The sequence below is a fragment of the Monodon monoceros genome, unplaced genomic scaffold, assembly GCF_005190385.1.
Source record: "Monodon monoceros isolate NGI ecotype Baffin Bay Population unplaced genomic scaffold, NGI_Narwhal_1 Super_Scaffold_15, whole genome shotgun sequence".
Classification (NCBI taxonomy): Eukaryota; Metazoa; Chordata; class Mammalia; order Artiodactyla; family Monodontidae; genus Monodon; species Monodon monoceros.
Genome location: NW_021703771.1, coordinates 46009201 through 46035656, shown reverse-complemented (window position 1 = coordinate 46035656; position 26456 = coordinate 46009201). Strand labels below are relative to the sequence as shown.

The 26456-nt window shown below is 38.5% G+C and overlaps 1 protein-coding gene across 1 annotated transcript in view; it reads left to right on the top strand.

The window, feature by feature from the left end:
- Positions 1-26456, top strand: part of ROS1 (ROS proto-oncogene 1, receptor tyrosine kinase) — a 112890-nt gene that overhangs the window by 61478 nt on the left and 24956 nt on the right. Inside the window, 12 exon segments of the mRNA XM_029223909.1 lie at positions 1215-1391; positions 2776-2978; positions 5169-5313; positions 6447-6679; positions 6767-6943; positions 11275-11443; positions 12176-12293; positions 15196-15386; positions 19057-19140; positions 22129-22264; positions 23489-23651; positions 25695-25759. Of these exon segments, the coding sequence (XP_029079742.1) occupies positions 1215-1391; positions 2776-2978; positions 5169-5313; positions 6447-6679; positions 6767-6943; positions 11275-11443; positions 12176-12293; positions 15196-15386; positions 19057-19140; positions 22129-22264; positions 23489-23651; positions 25695-25759 (1861 nt within the window).

The following is a 26456-nucleotide window of genomic DNA, read 5'->3' as shown; positions in this document are numbered from 1 at the left end:
ATTAAAATGACTTTAGAGATCATTTAGCTGACATAATATTGGAAGAAATCCCCTCTACCAAAACAGCTTTCTTTGAGCACCTGTTTATAAAACAACTTACTACCTTATAAGGAAGTCTGTTTAATTTTTGCACAATTCTAAACGCTAGATATTTTTCTTATGTTTAGCCGAAGTTTTCTCCCCATTCCTCTCATTCATTGGCCTGAGTTCTGACTTCTAAATTTACAAAGAATAAATCAATCACTTTCCACATGATAGCAACTCAACTATGTGGAAACAGCTGCCATAGCCCATGCTAAGCACTTCCTTTAGAGGAAAAAATTCAAGTATCTCTATGTACCCCTTAGGTGGTATGACTTCTAGATCTTTCTTTGCCCTATTCACCCTCCTGAGGTTTCGCTCTAGCTGCTTAGTTCTCTTAAATGTTGTCCCATAATGACTCACTGTACTTTCAGTATGTTCTGGTCAGCACAGAGGGCCTGTGACTTCCTAGGTCTTCTTTTACTGAGCTAAAAGCGACATCAGGTCTTTGGGCTGCCTGCCATTTGAAGAACCCATAGTCTTTTTCATGTTAACTATTATTAAGCCAGAATTTCTTTCGTTCCTTATTTACAGTTTTAGTTTTAACCTTGAATTTAGGAATGTTATATTTGTTGCTATTAAATTTCAATCCATTTCACGATTCTGTTGTGGTATTTTTGAATAAGTCAAAGACTGAACGTACTAGTGACAGTAAGAATCATGTATTATCTGCAAATTTGATAAATGTGTTTATTATGCATTCATTCTAAATCATTGATAAATATACTGAGCAAGGCGCTGAGCCCTGTGCCTCAGCTAATACCTCCCTTCAGTTGGTGTTGTTTGGGGTGGAATCACACAGGTAAGCTTTAAATCCTGGCTCTGCCCTTGACTACCTTTGTGGCCTTGAGGGGATTATTTAACCCCTGGAAGCCTCAGTTTCCACTTATACAAAATGAGGCTAATAATAATAGTATTTGCTTTGTTGGCTTGATATGGAGCTAAAATGAGAAAATATCTGTAAAATCCTTAGGCTAATGACATAAAAGTATTGTTTTTTCATATTGAAATAATAGAAAGATTCAAAATTTCTCAGTTATGCTATAGAAAAAGGATTTCACACATTGCTTAGAGTAGAAAATGTCAGATATGTATTTTGTTCTTTATGTTCTTTTCTATTTTTTCATCAACAGGAAAAATGCTAGTTAGCTTGACTGTGGATGGACAATTTCTCTATTGGATCTCCACAGCAAAGGACAGCACACAAATTTATCAGGCAAAGAAAAGCAATGGGGCCATCCTGTCCCAGGTGGAGGCCCTAAGTAGTAAGCATATCTTGGTTTACAGTTCAGTTCTGCAGCCTTTTCCAGGTAAGAGAGTCACATACTTAATCAGCTTGTTCTCCCAGTTTAGGGTCAGGAAAATTTCATAATGTTTCCTCCTCCAGGGCTGTCCCTCTAACTCTTCGTTGTGCTCTCAGCATTGCTCCAAATGGTCAGGGTTTGGTGCACGTTGTGATTGCTGTTTGCCCTGGGTCACAATTTATCTCTATCTGTATACATGGCTTGGGCTGTGGCAGGCTACTTTAGACACGGGGAAACCCTTGTCCTGTCATTTTCTCTGTCTATCCTCTTTGTCTTCTCAGTCCCATAATTTCCCTTCTTTTTGTCTTTTTTCTCCCCTGATGATATTTTAGACCTCCCAGTGGTGTCAAAAAGCTTTGCATAAAATTTCAGGTCTTTTTCAAGGTAAAATGCCTATGTATTATAGGATTAGATATGTCAACCATTTAACGTGTACATTTGTGCTACCATTTTTATTAAGTTTCTCTCCTGTTTGTTTAATGTGTCACTCATGAAGTTTTTTAGTGTTGTGCCCTTCACTCTATTTTCCCCACACATCCTCTGGGTTTTGTATAATGCAATGACTTTTAGGAATGCATGTATCACATTATGGCAGAACTGACTATGTATTTTTTGCTGAGAGTCATAATAAAATAAATGTTTGAAATATAAAAACCAGCCAACCAAAAACAAAAACAGCACTACATAGCCTCATGGGTGACATTCAAACCTAAAGTGGTCTCTGAGTTTTTCAACAAGCTCTCTCTGCCATTAAAGTCACAATGTCATTCTAAATTCAGTATAATTCCCTCTTAGAGAGGGAGAGAAATGAGTAAAACAAACCCTCTTTGCTTAAATGTATTCAGTTATAAAATACATAAGTTATACAATATGAAAACATGGGAGAACTTATAAATAAACTGAGTGCATATTTTGGTGAAATAATTCATTTAAGAGATTTAAAAAATCCATGCAATATCTGTTTGAGTTTGAACACACACGCATATCCCTAGAAATAAAAGTCCTAAAGATAACATCAGTTTTCATAATAGGAATTCATTGAAAAATATGATTGATATAATGCTCTCATTACTTTCTTCAAAATAAAAAAGGGTCAACTTATTTTGCTATTCACTGTCTAGGTACGTAATTAAGGGTAGTTTAGCTCCATCTGCTGGAAATTGTAAGCAATTACCAGTTATTTTGTACTCTTCCCCAGGCGTTTAACATGTTCAAAACGTATGAAAAAAACGTGTCTTCCTGTCCTGAATAACATTTCCAACACTCCAATGTACCATACCTTGTCAGTTAAATAAAAAGAAAATATGATATTATCCTTGATGTTAGATAAATCTGCTGTTTCTCTTGTACATACATGTGTATATATTTAATCTTTTTATTATTATTTTAGATAGAGCATTTCTGTCTCTAGCTTCAGATATTGCAGAGCCAACTATACTTAACACCACTAATACCAGCCTCACAATCAGATTACCACCTGTCCAGACAAACCACATGTGGGATGGCATCACCAGTCCCACTCCCACATACCTGCTTTATTACAAAGAAGTAAATGACAGGAAGAACAGCTCTGAACTGAAAGATAGAATGCTGGTAAGGTTGGAGCCCGTTGTCTTTGTCTTTTCACAAGGTGCCTTTTTTTGATATAAAATCCTCAGCCATAGTATTTTCTATATTATGTTCTGAAACACACTGTGATGCTAACTTTTACAGATGACTGAGCTATTTGTAATGAGGTGGATAGACCTAGAGTCTGTCATACAGAGTGAAGTAAGTCAGAAAGAGAAAGACAAATACCGTATGCTAACACATATATATGGAATTTAAGAAAAAAAAATGTCATGAAGAACCTAGGGGTAAGACAGGAATAAAGACACAGACCTACTAGAGAATGGACCTGAGGCTATGGGGAGGGGGAAGGGTGAGCTGTGACAGGGCTAGAGAGAGGCTTGGACATATATATACTACCAAACGTAAGGTAGCTAGCTAGTGGGAAGGAGCCGCATAGCACAGGGAGATCAGCTCCGTGCTTTGTGACTGCCTGGAGGGGTGGGATAGGGAGGGTGGGGGGAGGGAGACGCAAGAGGGAAGAGTTATGGGAACATATGTATACATATAACTGATTCACTTTGTTATAAAGCAGAAACTAACACACCATTGTAAAGCAATTATACTCCAATAAAGATGCAAAAAAAACAAAAACATACTGTGTTCTATCTAGTCTCTTGTCTACGAGTAAGTTAAGCTTCAAGGAAATATATTAACCCTAATCAGTCGGTAGATTGCCTTATAGTGACTGTTTCCTGAGTGTCCTAAAAGAGCTGGGTTTGTTTCCCTCCCTAATTATCTAATTATCCCCAGAAAGTGATAGAGACTTGTTTTTGTGGCCATTCCAGCAGATTGAGGGGTAAGAAATGAACTGGACAGAAAGAACATTTCTGTATACCTTTCCTCCATAGCATGTAGCTAATATAAAAATTGTACATTATATTTTTGTTTATTTTCTATATGTTGTGAAATGTGTTGTTATGCAGAGACTACGTTTTTATTCATCATTGTATTCCTAGCACCTAGCATACTACTTGGCATTGTATAGGCATTACTAGATATTTCTTGAATGAATGAATGGAGACAATTTATTCCATCATTGGCCTGGGTGTTCCAGTTGTCTTTGAGATGGAATTGTATGTATCCAGTATTTTTCTTTGTGCTTATTTTATAATCAAGTCAAAAGGTGAAATTGACCATCATCTATTGGAGGTTAAGCACTATACACTTTCTTTCTGATTCTTGTAACTTCCTTTATTTTGTCTATTTTTTAAAAATGTATTTATTTTTGGGCTTCCCTGGTGGCGCAGTGGTTGAGAGTCCGCCTGCCGATGCAGGGGATGCGGTTTCGTGCCTCGGTCCAGGAAGATCCCACATGCCGCGGAGCGGCTGGGCCCGTGAGCCATGGCCGCTGAGCCTGCACGTCCAGAGCCTGTGCTCCGCAACAGGATAGGCCACAGCAGTGAGAGGCCCGCGTACCGCGAAAAAAAAAAAAAAAAAAAAATTTATTTATTTTAAAATTTTGTATATTTTAACCTTTCTTTACACATTTCTAACAGGAGTCGTTTCAGAGACAGATTGGATCATTTGGCTGACCAAGATTGGGTTTCTATCATTTCTCTTATTAGAGCTTATCTCTTATTGTCTTCATAATGATTAATATGGGCCAAAGGCAGTGAGTGGTTCTCAAACTTGACAGCACATTGAAGCTTTTAAAATTTCTGAGCCCATGCTTCACCTCAGATCAATGCAATCAGAATCTTTAGGGGTGGGACCCAGGTATCAGTATTTTCTTAAAACTTCCCAGATGTTTCCAAAGTGTAACGAAAATTGAGAACCATTAGTGTAAGGAAAGCCCTTTTAGTTTCTTAAAGTTTATTTCTGAGAATGATTAGATAATGTAGCTTATTCTTTTATTGTATTCACTGATGTGTCAGATCCTTACAATACCTTCCTGCTGAATTTCTAATGCAACGCTAATGAGACAGTGTGCTCTGGGAATTCAGCATCCTAAGTGAAATGATTATGTCACAACTGACTGAGGCTGCCAATCATTTGGCATTTATTCTTGGAGACATTCTGGGCAGACTAGGACAGTGAAGATTGTCACTCATGATCCAAGATTTAAAGATGAATTAAAAATATTTGAGTCTTTTAGTTTTTTTCTCTTTGATTAAATAATTTCTCCCCGTTTGTACAAAAAATAAGACACTGATTTTTTAAAATTAATTACAGGAATTTCAGCAGAGTATAGCCCTTATTGAAGGTTTACAACCATTTTCAACATATATGATATGGACAGCTGTAAGGAATTATTATTCAGATCCTTTGGAACAATTACCTCTGGGAAAAGAGATTTGGGGAAAAACTAAAAGTGGAGGTGAGTTACGGGTGTGGTGTGGGATTTTCTAGAGTGGAATTTTGTGATATATGTGCTTGTGTGTACCTATATTTGTTTTTTGGGTTTTTTAAAAAAATAAATTTATTTATTTTATTTTTGGCTGCATTGGGTCTTCGTTGCTGCGCGTGGGCTTTCTCTAGTTGCGGCGAGCGGGGGCTACTCTTCGCTGTGGTGCACAGGTTTCTCATTGCGGTGGCTTCTCTTGTTGCAGAGCATGAGCTCAGGGTGCGTGGGCTTCATTAGTTGTAGCATGTAGTCTCAGTAGTTGTGGCCCACAGGCTCTAGAGCGCAGGCTCAGTAGTTGTGGTGCATGGGCTTAGTTGCTCTGCAGCATGTGGGATCTTCCCGGGCCAGGGCTCAAACCCGTGTCCCCTGCATTGGCAGGTGGATTCTTAACCAGTGAGCCACCAGGGAAGCCCTATACTTGGTTTTTATCTGGATGCTAAGTTATCTTTATTAATAAGAAAAATGTATTTCTAGGAGAATATTCTGTTGACATGATCCTTACTCGAACACCAGAAGATGATGGAAAATATCCCATCAAAATGAAAAGCAACTACATGGCAAAACATCATCATCAATTCTATGTGTCTGGAAACACATTCTTTGGTCTCACCTCACAGTGTCACTCTCTTCCCATGTATTTACAGGTCTCTGTACATGTGGTGAAACCTAGGAAAGCCAAGCCTTTTCTCTATGCGAATTTTACCAAGGCTACTGAGTTGTAAAGTAATATAACATCATTGCCTTAAAGAACGTGGATTTAGAATCTGAAAAGGTGTTGTAAGAGGTGGCGATTATTACGAGGGGAGGCCATTTCTTTCACACATCTCTGATGCCATTCACAAAACTCACCCGAATTGGATTATTCATCATTGGCCATATCCTTGAGCGGCAGCCAGAGAATGATTTAGTCATTAGGCAAAAATAAGCGAGAGCCTTTCAGGCAGCCTGTTAACTTACCATTATGTAGGAGGCTGGCTTTCCTTTGGAACATCTGTCATTCATTCTGCTCACATGATATGCCTATTCCTCAATCAAGACCCTATTACTTCTTTCCATCTTTCAGTGCTGTTGCAACATGCCTTATTGTGCACTGCTATTTATTTCAGTACCAGAGGCAGTTTGGCTCATTAACACAACCGTGCAGTCAGACACCAGCCTCGTTATATCCTGGAGAGAATCTCACAAGCCAAATGGACCGAAAGAGGCAGTCCGCTATCAGGTGGCAATCTCTCAACTGGCTCCCATTCCTGAGACTCCACTAAGGCAAAGTGAATATCCAAATGGGAGGCTCTCTCTCCTTGTTACTAGACTGTCTGGTGGAAAACTCTATGTGTTAAAAGTACGGCGAGTATATTGGGTACTTTTATTGCCATTCTCAAGTGCAAGTTTCTAGAAAAGTTAAGCAATTGTTCTTTTCTACAAAAAGGTTCTGGCCTGCCACGCCGAGGAAATGTGGTGCACGGAGAGTCATCCTGTCACTGTGAAAATGTTTGACACGCCAGAGAAACCTCATGCCTTGGTTCCAGGGAACACTAGTTTGCAATTAGATTGGAAGGCTCCATCTAATGTTCACCTTATCAGATTTTGGTTTGAACTCCAAAAGGTACATCTCACTGTACATTTTTTTTAAATTTTATTTATTTATTTTTTTGGCTGCTTTGGGTCTTCATTGCTGCACGTGGGCTCTCTCTAGTTGCGGCGAGTGGGGGCTACTCTTCGTTGCGGTGTGCAGGTTTCTCATTGCGGTGGCTTCTCTAGTTGCGGAGCACGGGCTCTAGGGCACGTGGGCTTCCGCAGTTGTGGTGCGAGGGCTCAGTAGTTGTGGCTCACAGGCTCTAGAGTGCAGGCTCAGTAGCTATGGCACACAGGCTTAGTTGCTCCGCGGCATGTGGGATCTTCGCAGACCAGGGCTCGAACCCGTGTCCCCTGCATTGGCAGGCAGATTCCTAACCACTGCGCCACCAGGGAAGCCCTCACTGTACACTTTTAATGCAAATCTTTGTTTTATGCTATAGAATAAATCAAAAGGCCTTTTATTATTTATTTTATTTTATTTTTTTTTTTCGGTTCATGGGCCTCTCACTGTTGTGGCCTCTCCCGTTGCAGAGCGCAGGCTCAGCGGCCGTGGCTCACGGGCCCAGCCGCTCTGCTGCCTGTGGGATCCTCCCGGACCGGGGCACGAACCCATGTCCCCTGCATCGGCAGGCGGACTCTCAACCACTGCGCCACCAGGGAAGCCCTCAAAAGGCCTTTTAAAAGATATCTCTAGGGCATCCAGTTGTATAAATGAGCAATATATTTGACAAGATTCATTGATTCAGGTTTGCCAGATAGAAGTGGTAAACTATCTAGACTAATTTCTGACGGAAAAAATTCCCAGTGAGATTCATTTGCTCTTAAAAGGCTTCACATAAAAGGGTATAAATTATGGTTTCCTGGTTTCATAATGTTTTACTTACTTTAGATGTTACCAGCATGGCTCTTCAGTTTAAAGTCCATAGCAATTTGCTGTTTTCTATGAAAAAAAATGGAAAGAAATGAACAAACATAAATCTAAAACCTTGTTTAGAAATGTTCTTTCAGCCATTTCAGGGCTGAATAGCAACAGGAGAGAAGTAAAATATAAAACTAGTTTATTCTAAACTAGTTGGATCTTGGCATGTAAACTAGTTTAAATGGCTCCTCATCCAAAAATTTTCACGCTTTAACCAATGTAAAAATGCCCACTGAATTTAAGCATCAGTTAATCTAATTAATTCACTGCTAGGGAAAGTCTACATTAATCTTTATACTGATGTACTTAATAGATGATTAAGTTTTTATAACTGTGATGTTTCATTTTTCATTATTATATATTTGTGTGTCCGCATTTGTAAAGATTGGTTAGGAGTGTTTTGTTTAGTGGGAACTTAAAAACAAATCAGTATAGTCATGACCTCACTTTTTTTTAAAAATGGAGTTGCGGGCTTCCCTGGTGGCACAGTGGTTGAGAGTCTGCCTGCCGATGCAGGGGACACGGGTTCGTGTCCCGGTCTGGGAAGATCCCCCATGCTGCGGAGCGGCTGGGCCCGTGAGCCATGGCTGCTGAGCCTGCGCATCCAGAGCCTGTGCTCCGCAACGGGAGAGGCCACAACAGTGAGAGGCCCACGTACCGCAAAAAAACAAAACAAAAAGAAACAAACAAAAAAAATGGAGTTGCTCCCCAGAGGTTTAAAATTTTTCTATGTAAAATATTTTTTATAATCTTGTACTTTTAGATAAAAACTATGAAAAATATAAAACAGCAGTGAATATTAAGTTGGTAAGACCAAAGACCATAGTTCAATCAGATCCTTTCCATTGAGCATGTTTATGATGATTTGTTGCCTATTTAAAAAATGGTCATTTCATAAAAATTCAGTTTTAAATTGGAGAAATTGAAGGATCATCTCTTTGGGGACATCTATTTAGGTGAGCTTAATGTGGTTCAGTTTGAGGTCAAGGGGAGGGATGTAAAGCTCATTTCCCAGATCAAAGACGTGAACTGAGGAAGGACCTTAGAGGTGATGACTCCAGCCTCTCGTTTTACTGATGAGAAGCCAGAGACCCAGTAAGGCACCCTGATGAGTCAGATATCACAACCGTGCAGGGGAGGACCCTCCGGGCTGACTCATCCTTACAGAGGTTCTCCTTGGTTCATACACAGAAGGAACATGAGTCATCGTCACCCACCCAGCTTCGCAAAGTTTGGGAGAGGGGCAGCAGACAGGGGCCACCTGGCTCAGTCCTCATGACTTCCATGTGATGCTTTTTCTTTCAAAACTTCCGCTACACTCGCTCAGCACAGGTTCCAGATAGACCACTTAAGAAATCATGAAGCTGAACATGTAAGATAGTAATTTCTACATGCGTGACCACCTACAAGTACTAACTCATGAGCACAGTAGAAGGCTGTGTTACATCTAGTCAGAAAGTTCTATTTCTTTTGAGCAAGTTGAATCTAACTCACAATGATAGGACAGCTAGCAATGGTCCTGTAACTCCACACTGAAACTCTGAGGGGTGAGTGATGAGGGTGAGTAAATATTTTAATGAAAATTTTTTTTTTCCAGAAAGGAAAGGAGAAAAGGATAAACTTCCAGTCTTCATCTTTTCTGTACATGGAAAAATGAGGGAATTAGAGCACAAGGCTAAATTTTTATCTTGGTCTTAAATTTCATAGATTCTTTCTCACAACAATGTATAGCAGAAGAACATATTCAATTTAAGATTGAGGAGAAACAAATAATTTTGCTTTGGTAAATTTTTTTCATGGAAATTCATTACAATTGTCTTTTTCTCAGCTGTCCAGGGGAATCCCTACCAGAACCAAACATTTCTGAAGTTTCAGTCTCTGAAACTGAGACACTGGGTTTGCACTATAGTCTGCACCATTTCCCTCACACCCTTGCCCAGGAATTTGGAAATCCTCTGTGGTAGCCTTCCCCCCCTGCACCTGTTGGCCTCTGATGAATGGAAAATCCCAACTCCCTTGTGATTTACTGGGGTAGCCCGTGGTACCTCTCCAAGCTGATGGTCTGCCCAGAACATTCAATCCTGTGGTGAGGTCAATACTCCACAGTTTTCCAGCAAAGCCCCTGGTCAAACATCTCCCTGACATTCCAAGGAGCTCTGATAATTTCTGGTTGGTGTGGAATGTTGGGCCATCTAGACTATTCACTGAAGGCTTCTATGACAGAGCATTAAGGAGGCAGGACCAAAAAGGGCTAAAATTTTTGAGCCAGGGCTCAGCATTCCTCTCGCTCTGTCTCTCTCAGAAAGTTCAGCATAAATATTAAGGACCCAGTGCATCTGTTTCATTAGGCTATATGTCTCAGTGGGATTGAGACATTTATGAGTTTAACAGGCAATGTCTCTGACATCAGCATTTCTGGTTTTTGTTTTTTTTTTCATTCCTTCTGTTCCTCTTTCTTTCTGGAACCAGGTGGTCTACTTCCTGAAGGTGCTACAGAGAATCATTTCTAACTGAACAGAAAACTAATATAAAGTGCCCATCCAATGAAATGGCATGACCTTGTGAGTGCTAAATGAAAAAGGAGATGTAAAGTCAGGTTTATTTATGGAAACTGACCTTCTTAGGAAACTCTACTGAGGAAAAGACAAGAAGAACCCTTGACAGAATGCCTCTGTCTTTTCCTATTTGTACATTGAAAAAAATCATCATTTTCAAACAAGATATTAAGGGTCCAAACATACAGATTTTTTAAAAGCAGTGTTTCAAAGAAAGAAGTTTAAGATAGCTATAATTAGAGACCCAGTGAAATGAAAGTAACATTTCCTATATTTAACTTGTAACCTTGCTACTTAGTGACTGAGTGATGGTGGGCAAAAATGTCCTTCTTTTAGGGAACTAGGCTTCCTATGTATAAATATAAGGAATGTTGGTTAGATGTCTGAAGAGGGTTTGGGGAGGAAAAACTAAATGTTTTAATTTATAAGTCACTGTGGACTTCTTCAAAGAATCAAAATATGTAAAAATATTATTACTTTGAAATTAGCAAATCCGTGGAATTGAAAGTATCACTGTTTTGATCCATCATTTCCCCTCAGGTGTAAATTTGTGTTCTCAGTCATCCTGATTTAATAAAAATGCCTTTGATTAGGGATAACAAGAAGTCAAGCTTTGAATCTTCCCTGATGATATATACTCAGGGGTGCACTTCCCGCCTTGGACTTATCTTAAGGACCACCATTCAAGTCACTTATAGCTTGTCATAAAAAATAAAATTGCTGTTGGTGGTAAGGATAATATTTGGGATCAAACACTCATAAAGGAGCTCTTATTTTTTAATAGAAAGTAAACTTTAAATTTTAATTGCCACAAGCTTTTGAATTTCTATGTTTAAAATGTTTTTCTTAAAGAAACAAAATGTTAATTGAGACTTCTTTTTCTAGTGGAAGCACAATGAGTTTTACCATGTTAAAGCTTCGTGCAGCCAAGGTCCTGCTTATGTTTGTAACATCACAGGTCTACAGCCTTATACTTCCTATAATGTCCGAGTAGTGGTGGTGTACAGGACAGGAGAAAATAGCACCTCACTTCCAGAAAGCTTTAAGACTAAAGGTGAGTATTAACATATTCCGCACTTAGAAAACTTTAGACGTTTCTCAATTCCTTTCTCATCGCTTACTTCACTAATCCTAGAGGTTGAGATTTTTCTTAAAAGAGTAAATTACTATCTCTAGAGCCTGACTGAAGAAACTGAAAAGAGGTAGGAGTCCTTACTGGCAGTAATGAGATAATACTCATCTGGTCTTGCAGGATCCTGAAGTGGGCAAAATTATTTCAGTATTCTGATTTCCTGTCTAGCTATGATATTTTGCAGTAAGAAATAAATGAAAACAGTGTCACTGAGTGTTCAAATATTTACTACTGACTACTATAACCAGATGCCCAAAATAAAAAGTATTTAACAAGTATATTAAATTAATTAGTGTTCTAAAAGGTATACTATAACTCCAAGTTGATCCCTATAGGAATCAAGGGAAAGTGCTCCCAAACTTAGAATAATTCTTTTCATTTGCATCACTTATTTCGTGTCAGGCTAAGATCTATTGTTACTCCTGTCACTAATCCATCTAATCTGTCACTAATAAAAACCTCAGTTACACATTTAAAAATATGCAATCATATGAGAATTTTTGAATATTTCTTGAATAAAATTTTTGAATAATTTTCTGAATATTTCTTTAGTATATCTGGCTTTCCTCTGAGTAAATACAGTCTATAGAAAGATGTTTTGCAGAATATTTTATACTTCTAACATACAAATCAGATTTTCTTTTGTTTCCAAAGCTGGAGTCCCAAGTAAACCAGGCATTCCAAAATTATTAGAAGGGAGTAAAAATTCAATACAGTGGGAAAAAGCTGATGATAATGGAGGCAGACTTATGTACTATATCCTTGAGATCAGGTATGTCCGTTTGCAAAAGTGCTTTGTAAACTACAAAGACCTAAGCAGTTAATTGTAAGGTATTATTAGATCAAAAGTAACACTATTTATGAACATGTATTCATAAATAAACACAAAGGATCTTTAGTTTAAGGGCCTTGCATGCATCATTAGGTTCTTTGCACAATTCCTAGTGGTCAGCCTTGACACTCAATTACAAGGCAGGTAGTCATTCTTCTCAGAAATCTGCAACTGCTTGTCGATGGAAACAATTCAATCTTTTGAGCATGTAACTAATATTTACTTAGTACCTATTCTGAGCTGACGTTTGATGTTAGATGATGGTATGCATGTAAATTTCTGAGGTTAATTTGTTTTAGGAAGATGAATAAGGTCTAGTGAGAATTGACAATGAGTTAGGTATTTTTCAGAATGTAAAATCAGGTCAACATCCAAAATGGCCTGCAGTATATAGGCAGCCCAGGATTCTCTCTCTATTGTCAAGATTACAGTTTGTAGTGTGTTCCCAGGGACTGAAAATGTGCCTTTGATGAAAACCTGATGAACATTTGCAACTTCAGATCTGGCCAGTATGGGGAGCTCTGTGAATCATAACTGGCTCAGATGGGCTGATTTTGTGCCAACTTGAGGGGAGAATTCCAAATTCCACAGACACTCCCCTCACGGGACTCTGAAGCCATCTTTTAAGATGCTCCAAGGACAAAAGTCACTTCCATAATTATAGTCCTGGCAACTTGAGCTTTAGATCTATTTTTGCTTCATCTTGCTCTGGCATTCCCATAGCCTTAAAAAAATTTCCTGCTCATGCTAGAGAATTATGTTGGCCATATTTCTAACTGAAACTTTCTTGCAATTTCTGTCACTTTTTTTTTTTTCATGCAGAGTGAAATACATTCTGACCTGCAGAACCATCCTGGCGGTCTGTGACTGCATTTATGTTCACCAACCAGGCCACACCACGGTCTTACTAGGACCCCTGTAGTGTATTCCCCTCAGTAACACCTTAAGTGCATGGCTCCATAAATACTCTGCGTTTCCTTGCCCCCAAGTCTCTGCTCCCAGGAGAGGGACTATGGTATAATAGAATGTATTATCTGTCTCAGAGTACCTCACAGTATCTCAGAATATCTTCTTCAGTCAGGATACTCGTGTGTACTTGCTGATGGTGCAGTGGTGGTCGTAGTGCAAGGTGCATGCACTTGGGAGCTGAGCCGACTGTATGAGTTTTCCAGGGAAGCTGGAACAAAGTACGACCAACTGGGTGGCTTAAAACAACAGATATTTATTCTCTAGCAGTTCTGGAGACTAGAAGTCTGAAATCAAGGTGCTGGCAGGACTGCGTTCTAGGGAAGCATCCTTCCTTGCCTCTTCTTAGCTTCTGGTGATGCCTGGCAATCCTTGGCATTCCTTGGTCTGTAGACGGATCACAGCAGTCTCTGGCTCTGTCATCACATGATGTTCTCCTTGTATGTGTCTGTGTCCAAATTTCTCTTTCTTAAGAGGGCACTGGTCATTGGATTTAGGGCCCACCCTCATCCAGAATGATCTCATCTTGACTTAATTACATCTGAAAAGACCCTATTTCCAAACAAGGTCACATTCACAAGGTCTGGGTGGCATGAATTTTGGGGGGAATTATTCAACCCAGTACACAGACCATGTTTAAATCCTTGCTTTATTGCTTTCTTAAACTTAAGTTTTCTCATCTGTAAAATGGGATGATGATATCTACCTCTTTAGGTTGTTGAGAAGATTCAATGAAATGAAACAATATATGAAAAGCCCCAGTACGGTGTGTTGTAAATAGAAGGTGCTCAACAAAGGAAGCATTCTTCCTTCTCTTCCTCAGTGGCCAATAACCGTGAAGAGGCCCTTTATACATTTTTAAGGGTCTCTTTCTCTTGGATCAGCGTTGTTTGGGTTGAACAATGAAATTGCCAATGCCCAACGTGAGACTTCACACAATGTACAAAATCACTGTGTCCTGCAGCTTTACTTAGGATGGTCCTGAGGTCACTTAGCTCCTGGTCACAGTTGTGACCATCCTTGCTGCCCTTGCTCATTCCCTGTCCCTCAGAGGCTCAGCCCTTGCTGTCCTTGGTGCTCTTTCAGGACAACCACTCAGTTAGTGGGAGCAGAACTGGCTTCCATTACTTATCCTCAAGGTTACTGTGGGTTGGTACTAAGTCCTAAAACGGCTGTGGTCTGAGAAGTTTCAGATTTGAAAAGTTCGTTGTCAGAAAAGACATAATTGGAAGGCCTTGAACTTGCCTTCAGTCTGTGGTTCTGTTAAAAGTAATTTCAGTTATGTCTTTCGAACCCAGCTCTTGTTCTCTTCCCATGTTTCGTTATGAAGAATAATGAGGATTGACACTGAGGTAGTGTAGGCCAATATAAATGGAAGCAGTGAACCTTGGAATCTCAGATACAATGATAACTTTGGTAGCTGAACTATTTTATTTTCCTTTTCAATTTTATGTTCTGTATTTTATCCAGATATGGTATCAGTAAATGACAGATAGCATAAGACACCAAAAATTAAGAAAAATAAAAAATTCCCAGTTAAAAAGTATGAAATAATTGTCTTATGTGTTTGGAATTCTGAGGAAAGTTTGCACACCCTAGTAGTAAGAAGAGGATCTTCAGCTTTCTCTTGGCCATTGATTATTCATAATTTTCCAGGTGGGCTGAGTTGGTTGGCTCCAGGCACTGTTGGGATGACTTTATAAGACTCTGCTATGTTCTGTAGCCAAACCATGTGAGAGGAATGAAATCAAGGACAAAGTGTGCAACAGGAGACGCTTTGGAGTTCTGTCATTAAATGATATATGAGCACCTAGAAATAACACATATATTCTCTTGTATATTTCCTATATTTATAACTTTGCTCTTTCTTTTGCAGTAAGGGCACTTCAGAGAATTCACAGAACCAGAATTTAATGTGGAAGATGGCATTTAATGGCTCATGCAGTAGCATTTGCACGTGGAAGCCCAAAAACCTGAAAGGAACATTTCAGTTCAGAGTAGTAGCTGTAAATAATCTGGGTTTTGGTGAATATAGTGGAATCAGTGAGGATATTATATTCGTTGGAGGTATGTTATCATGTCTGTCTATATACTAACTTATTACACAAAGGTTCAGAGGTAAAGATAAGTGAATTCTTAGCATTAGCAGTAAATTGGGTGAATGTATAACTTCACAAATCTATCATTGAAACTACTGAACTATTCATTTCATCTGATGTGATCTTCCTAAAACATCAAGATCGGCATGTCCTTTTTCTCCTCAGTAACAATCAGCTAATCGTTAGTGCCCACCACATCAAGTCCATGTTCCTAGATGGATTTCCAAGGTTGTCCACAGTCTGGTTTTTATCCAGCTTTATTATTCTGTTCCTGGTACTCTCGTCTGCTACACAACAGGCCTGAAACTCTACTTCCCGATATCTGTATCTTCCACTGGGTAGCCTATTTTTGTTCATAACATATTACCTTTCTAATCACATAGGCTAGAAATCTCAGTACCATGTAGGATTTTTCCCTCTATTCGGCCACCAAGTTCTGTTGATTTTATTTTCTTGATTTCTGTCTAATGAGTTCGCTTCTTCCTATTCCTACTTTGACTTTCCTAATTTAAGCTACCATTTCTAGCCTGTGCTCTTGGCTTAATCCTAGTGCTGACAGTTAATCCAGCTGCAGCACAATCTGGATCACTTCACTGCTCTCTGAAATGCTTGAAATGGCTCTCCGTCCACTGCCTTCAGAATCAAGTACAAACCTTTCTGTGGCATTTAAGGTCTTTCGTGACTTGCCCTCCGATTGTGGTTCATCTTTCCTGATATTTATCCTTATGCTGTAGCCATGTCAGACTGGTAAAAATCTTTCATGACACTGGGTCCTCAGCCTTTGTTTCCCTCAGCCTAGAATGCAGGCTTGTCCTTAGCTGGGATTTCCTTTCTCTCACTTTCTGTCAACTGAAATTCTTCTCATCCTTCAAGGCCTAACTTTATATTATTATTATTTTTAAAATATTTTTTTATTAACATCTTTATTGGAGTATAATTGCTTTACAGTGGTGTGTTACTTTCTGCTTTATAACAAAGTGAATCAGTTATACATATACATATGTCCCGATATCTCTTCCCTCTTGCATCTCACTCCCTCCCACCCTTCCTATCCCACCCCTCTAGGTGGTCACAAAGCACCGAACTGATCTCCCTGTGCTATGCGGCTGCTTCCCATTAGCTATCTATTTCACGTTTGGTAGTATATATATGTCCATGCCACTGTCTCACTTTGTCACAGCTTACCCTTCCCCCTCCCCGTATCCTCAAGTCCATTCTCTAGTAGGTCTGCATCTTTATTCCCGTCTTGCCCCTAGGTTCTTCATGACATTTTTTTTTCTTTTTTAGGTTCCATATATATGTGTTAGCATACAGTATTTGTTTTTCTCTTTCTGACTTACTTCACTCTGTATGACAGTCTCTAGGTCCATCCACCTCACTACAAATAACTCAGCTTCATTCCTTTTTATGGCTGAGTAATATTCCATTGTATATATGTGCCACATCTTCTTTATCCATTCATCTGTCGATGGACACTTAGGTTGCTTCCATGTCCTGGCTATTGTAAATAGAGCTGCAATGAACATTATGGTACATGACTCTTTTTGAATTATGGTTTTCTCAGGGTATATGCCCAGTAGTGGGATTGCTGGGTCATATGGTAGTTCTATTTGTAGTTTTTTAAGGAACCTCCATACTGTTCTCCATAGTGGCTGTATCAATTTACATTCCCACCAACAGTGCAAGAGGGTTCCCTTTTCTCCACACCCTCTCCAGCGTTTATTGTTTCTAGATTTTTTGATGATGGCCATTCTGACTGGTGGGAGATGATATCTCATTGTAGTTTTGATTTGCATTTCTCTAATGATTAATGATGTTGAGCATTCTTTCATGTGTTTGTTGGCAATCTGTATATCTTCTTCAGAGAAATGTCTATTTAGGTCTTCTGCCCATTTTTGGATTGGGTTGTTTGTTTTTTTTGATATTGAGCTGCATGAGTTGCTGGTATGTTTTGGAGATTAATCCTTTGTCAGTTGCTTCATTTGCAAATATTTTCTCCCATTCTGAGGGTTGTCTTTTCATCTTGTTTATGGTTTACTTTGCTGTGCAAAAGCTTTGAAGTTTCATTAGGTCACATTTGTTTATTTTTGTTTTAATTTCAATTTCTCTAGGGGGTGGGTCAAAAAGGGTCTCGCTGTGATTTACGTCATAGAGTGTTCTGCCTATGTTTTCCTCTAAGATTTGATGGTGTCTGGCCTTACATTTAGGTCTTTAATCCCTTTTGAGTTTATTTTTGTGTATGGTGTTAGGGAGTGTTCTAATTTCATTCTTTGACATGTAGCTGTCCAGTTTTCCCAGCACCACTTATTGAAGAGGCTGTCTTTTCTCCATTGTATATTCTTGCCTCCTTTATCAAAGGTAAGGTGACCATATGTGCATGGGTTTATCTCTGGGCTTTCTATCCTGTTCCATTGATCTATATTTCTGTTTTTCTGCCAGTACCATACTGTCTTGATTACTGTAGCTTTGTAGTATAGTCTGAAGTCAGGGAGCCTGAAGGCCTAACTTTAAATGAACCCATTGTGATGCTTAGCTGCTGCTCCTTAGGCAAAATGAGCTATTGCATTTTATACACACACAGCCCATTATTCTATACAAAACTGACATCATTCTTATTTGCATTATAGTTAGTTATCTGGAGAAGAGCTCACTAAACCTTTTCTGCAAAGAACCAAATAGTAAATATTTTAGGCTTTCCGGGCTACGTTCAATGATCTCTGTAGCATCTTCTTTTTTATTTCCAAATAATATATATATATATATTTTTTTTTTTTAATTAATTAATTTATTTTTGGCTGTGTTGGGTCTTCGTTGCTGCGCACAGGCTTTCTCTAGTTGTGGTGAGTGGGGAGCTACTCTTTGTTGCGGTGCTCGGGCTTCTCCTTGTGGTGGCTTCTCTTGTTGTGGAGCATGGGATCTAGGTGCACGGGCTTCAGTAGTTGTGGCTCGCGGGCTTACTGGCTCCGCGGCATGTGGGATCTTCCTGAAACAGGGCTCGAACCCGTGTCCCCTGCACTGGCAGGCGGATTCTTAACCGCTGTGCCACCAGGGAACTCCTTCAAATAATATTTTTAAAACGTAAAAATTATTCTTAGTTCATGAATAGTACAAAATCAGGCTGCTGTGGCCAGATGTGGCCTGCATGCCATAGTTTGCCAGCTCTGGTCCACATGTTTGTCTCCTCTGCTCAATGAAACTATCTAAGAGCAGGTACCATGTTATTATGTTTATATTCCTCAGTTCAGTACTCATGGAATTAAATGTACATGAACATGTTATAGAAGAAATAATACTCCCAACCATATAGTGTGTGAAGACTGAGACTTCTTTGTCCCAAATTCGCTAAAAAGATTATACATGTTTCCTCAGCCATTTTAAAGTAGAAGACGGGGTGGGTATATCCCAATGATGTATTGGTAAACCAGATCATTGGAAAAGAAAAAAAAATAAGAAGAAAACCTTGATTTTGATTTCTCATGGTGTAAATACTCTCACCATGATTGATTTCAAGCTACCGATGGTTTAACAAGTGGCTTGCAAAAATCCAATAGGAGCTAACTCTGGCATATCTGACATATCACTGAGACAATCTAGTTTTACTCTTTGAATTAATTTCTTTTTCTCATTTATTTTATTAGACGGTTTTTGGATACCAGAAACAAGCTTTATACTTACTACTATAATTGGAATATTTCTGGTTGTTACAATCCTATTGACCTTTGGTAAGTATAGTAGATTTAGAAATATAGGTAATAAACTATTTATTTGATCATATTACTTGATTTAATCTCTGAGTTGATTTAACTTTCCACATGAAATAAATTTATAAAGTTCACAATATTACCTTTGGCTATACTTCAATAACCACTAACTCCTGTGAATTTTTTTTTCTAATCTGGGGTAACTTTTATGAAAAATAAATCTGTATTTACACTTCACAGTATACTTTAGATAAAGCTACTTGCAAAGGCACCAACTTTAGCCTTCTTTAAAACAGTATTACAGATTGGCTATCTAACAAGTGTTTTGTGACTTACAGTTTGAAATAAATAAAAGAAAAATGACTCTGGGTATAAAAAAATTGTTTTTTTTATAGGGAAACCAGTGACAATCCTTGGTTGGGATAGTTTAGGTCTCCAGGCAGACAGCCTGGTCTAAAATGAGCAGGGCCTCTTGCAAAAGATCCATTTCTGCCTTATAGCATTCAATACTCTCTCTTGCAGATGTCTGGCCTGCTTGTTTCAAATCCCTGCTCATTTGTAAATGACCAGGAAAGCAGAAGAATTAGGTTAGATAGATAGGAAGCTAGCTATTTCCCACCACTCATTTTATACTAATGAATTGGTCTTAAAAGTCTTTTTTTTTTTTTCTTAAGATTTAATGATGAGAAAATACAGCGACAACTCCCAAAAGGATGATTAAATATTGGACCTATGGGGTTACCATAGTGGATCATACATCCTGCTTCATTCCTATTGTTTCAGCATAATCATTAATAGTACTTCCTTTCAGTCCCCAAAATGTTCTGGTTTGGATTATAAGATATATGGTCACCCTGTCATTATTAACGTATGAGTCCCTGACATGCTGAAACATTACAAAAAAAGACATGATATTTACCGGAAGAGAACACTCAAGCGCATATTCAGGAAACAGTAGTTTCTTCTTTTTTTTCGAAAATAGGGGAAAGTTTAAGGAAAAGTTACAAACATAAAGTTGAACTCTCAAGATAAAGAAAGCCAATATTTTACTAAGTGTTCTAAATCTATATTCTTCTCCAAACTGATTGGAGTCATAAGCTACAAGAGAGCACATTGAAACTTGAATTGAGATTTCTCTTCAAAGATTCCACACCAGATAATATATGGAATATATTATTTCTTCAGCTAACTTGCAAAGCTAAATATTTCAGCTGACCCTGCCAGGTTTTAAACTGTGGTTCCAGGGAGTCTAAGTATTGCACAGCTGATGTTTGTGCCACTAAGCCAGTCCCTCCAGAATTATGCATATGACTGCAGTATATTTGGCAGTTGGCATATAGGCTTGACTGCTTGTCTGCTTTCCTACTGGGAAGGAGTATTACATGAAGAGTCCTTCATCTGACCTTTGCCTGCCTACTTGTACATCACCATTGTTTAAACCCATAACTCTAGTGGATGAACATGAGATAATTTCAGACAAGCTATTGTGCTTTCAAGACATCCTATGGATATCTGACTTTCGCAGGACTTAAAGGTCTTTATTGTACTTGGAACTCACAGATTTTTGAGTATAGGTAAGCTAATTTGGTTCTTTTACTTTTAGTAGCAGTGTATGCGGTTTTACCGGTAGGATTATGCGAGCGCATGAGAAAAGATTGAATTATTCAAATAATGAAAACAGCAATTGTTTAAAAATTTGTATTGTGCAGAGGGCTCTCATCAGTCATACTTATAAATACAAAATTGAAGCAAGGGTTTTAAAATAAGCATCGACAGCTTTCACTTTGGTGAGTGGTTATATCTACTGTGCAACATGAGCCTGATGCTGGGAGCAAAGGAAAATAAACTGTAAAATACAATTGCTGATCTCAGGAGCTTGCCATTTAATGGGGGAGGTAAGACATACCTGTACGAAAAGATAAATAGCAGGATATATGTTAAACAGCAATAAAAGAAAATAGGAAATGTAGAAGACAGTGACATAGCCACGCTGACTGAGAGCCACAGTTGGTCTTAGAAGTTCAGAGATGAGAGATCAACAGAGGTTGCAGAGGTCTCGGGAGGCATCCCTGAGGATGTGGGGCCTCATTCTGGGCCTTTAAAAATGAAGAGGGATGGTAAGAGCATTTCAGGTTTGAAGAATTGCATTAGCAAAGCTACTTAAGATCTCTCCCTGTTGTGTGGTCCCTCAGACGGAATTTCACTTGCATAAAACTCTCACCTGTTGGGTACTGAAGCTACTATGGAATAAAGTTCAAATTTTAATCATCATCTCACAAAGCACCCTTGCTGTTTTCAACTTCTGAGCCAATATTCTAGTATTGATGGGCGATCTTAATGATATAATTGTATTTTAATCTTCAAAAGATATTACTTATGTTTCATGATTATAAAAATAATATTTGCCCATTGTATGAAGAAGACAATACAAATCGCCCATGATCCCACAGCTAGGGAGGATCACTGCTAACACTTGGTAGATTTCATTCTAATAATTTTTCTATGTATTTGAGTATGTGTATTATGAAAAACAATGAATATACACTCTTGTACTCTGCATTTTAAAATAAAGCATGCCATTATATTGAAAGCATTCCTCAGGTCTGCTGAGGAGTATAACCTGGACATAACTGGATTCAGAAATGAATTTGTTCACTAATAATTATTATGCAAGTTTGTTTTGGTTTATTTTGATTCTAGTTTATGGGTGATTTTGAGAAATAAGTTCTGATATTAAGTTGCTTCAACTTGTTTATAACAGCAATAAGAAATATATTAAAATTTACTCTGAGAAGTGAGATAAAATGTGATGTGGTATAAGTTATGTGTTTTTATATGGCTTTGTACCTGGATTTAGTTATTCTATTATGGGCATATTTTTTCAATCAAATTCTGTTATTCTATCAACAGTGTTCTTCAGTATAAACTTTAAAAATGTATTGTTAGCATTTCCTAAAGAAAAAGAAAGCAATGTTTTATTTTGTAAATTATGATCTTTTGTCTTTATAGTCTGGCACAGAAGATTAAAGAATCAAAAAACTCCCAAGGAAGGGCTGACGGGTCTCATAAATGAAGACAAAGAGTTGGCTGACCTTCGAGGTCTGGCCGCTGGAGTAGGACTGGCGAATGCCTGCTATGCGATACAGTATGTAACCTGGGCCAGCATTACGGGGCACCTAGATGGAGAGAGGGCAACTCTAAAGAGAGTGCCCATGCATGCCACGTTACCCAGGACTGTCCTGCTTTATGCCCTTATTATTCTGGCATATTCAAAAGTAACATCCCCTTTCACTCTCAAATGTGACCTGGGATGGATGGCAAATTATGTTGTTATTCTATCCTAAGAAAAATAAACAAAAATTAGTTGTTTTCTAGTGTCTTATCACATAGTTTGAAAGTCAATAAAACAAGGAGATAACTACTACGTGGAAGGGAGTAGATGGTAACATGACTGATTCAACTGGAAGAGAAGAATTCCAAGGTCTCTTGTGTGTGCTATTAGGTCAATTTTGTTCTGTTTTCAGAAATTCTATGGTGATTGCCTACAAAACTTCTCTAACATAGATGAGGTTTGAGCTTCCATTGTCATAATTAAAGAAAATATTTAAATGTCTCATTGTACAAGACACTATGTTATGTTCCATGCAAAAAGGATTATATAGCCATTGGCCTTGCTTCTAGAAATGTACTTAAAGACATAAGAACACAGGATGTAAAGTAGACACAGAGGTGACCTAAATCAGCTTTTCAGAGGTGACTTTTCCTGGAGAAAATACACAGCATATCTGATATTCAAGACTCTCTTTTAAAATCTCAAAGCATTTTTAATGCAGATGGATTTCCTTCCCCTCATGATATTCCAAGTGAGAAGCTTGACTTTCTAAAAGTTAACCTGATGGACATGGAGTAATTTTGTGGTCATAGTAAATTTTGTTTTACATGAGAGATCAGGTGTATGAAGTAAAGCAAAAGCTTTTGAGATCATAAGCCCAGCTGTATTTATAACTAATTTGCAATAGCTTTTTACACAAATTGGTGACCTGAAGAAATTAATAACTGATAACTTTAACGAAACAAACTACAGTAAAAAGCCTTGAGGCAGTGCACACACAGGCATGCTATCAAAATGAAGGTGCCTAGAAGTGCAGTAACATGTTCTGTCTGGGTTTTTGAAGAGAGAAGGAATATTCTGGATGGTGGAGTAGGAACACAGACACATCACTATGTCACGTTGAATGCACTGCAGTGTTGCAAAACCATAAGATTTCTCTTCCTCTTTCTCATACTTTTTCTCTCTCAAACACTAACACCAACACCCACTCGTAAACCATATGCGTTTTGGGAGACCAAAAATATCGTTATTTTCCAGTACGCTTCCAACCCAAGAGGAGATTGACAGTCTTCCTGCCTTCCCTCGGGAAAAACTGACTCTGCGTCTCTTGTTGGGAAGTGGGGCCTTTGGAGAAGTGTATGAAGGGACAGCGGTAGACATCTTAGGAGTTGGAAGTGCAGAAACCAAAGTAGCAGTGAAGGTAATGCTGATCTTTTAACTCCTTGACTTGTTATGTCAACATATTTACAGGGACTTACATGGATACAACTATGATAAAAGAGGAGTGTTCTTGATGGAAAAGATAACTGGGAGAAGGTAGAAACCTGTCCATGGCTACAGAAATCACATTTCCCCCCCATTTCCTACATAAATTCTGTTATTAACAGTTACCTCTGAGGTTACTAATTAGCTAAGACCTGGCAGACAGTCTTTCCCTTCAAATGTACCATAAGAGAACTGGGGTGCTAGGTGCTAGGGCAGATAGTAAATATTTTAGGCTTGCTGGCTAGATGGTGTCAGTTGCAACTACGCAACTCTGCCATTGCAGTGTGAAATCAGCCACAGTCAATATGTGAATGAATGGGTGTGGTTGTGTTCCAGTAAAACGTTATCTATGAAAACGGAAATTTAAATTTTATATAATTTTCATGTGTTATGAAATACTCTTCTTTTTTATAACTTTTTTCAACCATTTAAAAATGTAACAAGTTAATTACACCTCAATAAAGCTGGAAAAAGCAATCCCACTACTGGTCATATACCCTGAGAAAACCATAATTCAAAAAGAGTCATGTGCCACAATGTTCATTGCAGCTCTATTTATAATAGCCAGGACATGGAAGCAACCTAAGTGTCCGTCAACAGATGAATGGATAAAGAAGATGTGGCACATATATACAATGGAATATTACTCAGCCATAAAAAGAAACGAAATTGAGTTATTTGTAGTGAGGTGGATAGACCTAGAGTCTGTCATACAGAGTGAAGTAAGTCAGAAGGAGAAAAACAAATACCATATGCTAATACATATATATGGAATCTAAGAAAAAAAATGTCATGAAGAACCTAGGGGTAAGACAGGAATAAAGACACAGACCTGCTAGAGCATGGACTTGAGGATATGGGGAGGGGGACGGGTAAGCTGTGACAAAGTGAGACAGTGGCATGGACATATACATACTACCAAACGTAAAATTGATAGCTAGTGGGAAGCAGCTGCATAGCACAGGGAGATCAGCTAGGTGGTTTGTGACCACCTAGAGGGGTGGGATAGGGAGGGTGGGAGGGAGGGAGACTCAAGAGGGAAGAGATATGGGGATATATGTATATGTGTAACTGATTCACTTTGTTATAAAGCAGAAACTAACACCATTGTAAAGCAATTATACTCCAATAAAGATGTTAAAAAAATAAACCTGGAAAAAATAAAATAACAACTAATAAAAATGTAACAACTACTTTCAGATCATAAGCTGTACAAAAATAGGTAATAGACTGGAGTTGGTCCACAGGCTGTAGTTTGCTGACCCCTGGACTACACAATTATTCATCATGGTGTATTTGATGATGTAGTTTTAAGGAAGCCCTGGATACACTCTCATATTTTTATAAAACTTTCTTTTGATCAAAGGATGATGAATCTTTTATGTAATTGAGTAATATCCTGATCACTGCTTGTTAGGAATTCATTGCTTTGAGAGTGGGCTATACAGCCAGAGAAGTTGGCAAAATTTTCTCCACTTCCAATTGATAGCATTTAACAGTCTTTCACATACTCTAACCTCAACTGGTTTAAACAAGTGTTTCTTTTTCTTAGATAACAAGTTGACTTCTGGCTTTGGTGTAGTACTGTGTCAGGCCAGAGCCAGTATATCTGAAATTCTCTCAACTTTGTACATGTATGGTGCCTCATGGTCCCAAGATGGTTGCCAAAGAATCAAGCATCACATCTTCATTCAGGACATGGAGAGGGGGAAGGATAGTGTTAGATGTATATGTTCAGGAAAGTAAAAGTTCTGCACAAGCCTCTCTCCCCCTCAGCAGTTTCCCCCTTACATCTCTTTGATGAGTACTGAGTCATATGACCAGCCCTGTCTGCAAGGGAGGCTGGAGAATTGGAGAACACAGTTTTTTATGACAAGGGTGCATATTACAAAACAAAACAAAGATTGTCTCCATTAACCCACTGAGCTCACGGAAATGTCTGCTATACTGATTCCTGGCTTGTTTTTACATTGCACAGACTTTGAAGAAGGGCTCCACAGACCAGGAGAAGATTGAATTCCTGAAGGAGGCACACCTGATGAGGTATCGGGGCAGCTCTAAAATAATTTTCCCTTGGTATGGGTAGGAAGCTCTTACATCTGATTGGTGGATTTTTAACATTCAAAATGACCTGACATAACAGATCATGCCCAAAATAAACATGGCTGAAGTTTAAAAGAAAATATGTCTGGAGTGACAAGTATTCTATAGAATCCAGCCTTCTGAGCCTGGTCACAAGCAGTCCTCAGGCAGTCCTTTCTTTTACCTTCAATAAGAAGCATGTCTTGCAAGGGATTTCTGAAGCTGTTCAGCTTTAAATATGCTTATGTTCTCCTAAACGTGTGATAATGGGTCAAGTAGACCAAGTAAGGGAGAGTTCTCTTAAGTACAGTGATGTCAATGAGAATATCCCTGGTCTTGGTAAACTTGTCTTCAAGGTTAGAATTAGTTGATGGTCATGAAAACTACTCAAATACATCTTAATACACCCTGAGGCAGTGGTTGATCGGGTCCCAAGTTGTGGGTTCTGATTGTTAGATTGGAGCTTACTTGCTTTGACCTCTTGAGCAAACATTTGTAGCCAAACCTGAGTGTCTGAATTGTTTCTCTGAAAGGGAGAGAATATTTCATACTTGTCATGACCAAAAACATAATGTTCTAAAATATTTTTCAAAGAAGGACATTAGTTAAAATTACTTTCTTTTCCAGAACATAAAATGCTTAATATAACTTCTTCTAA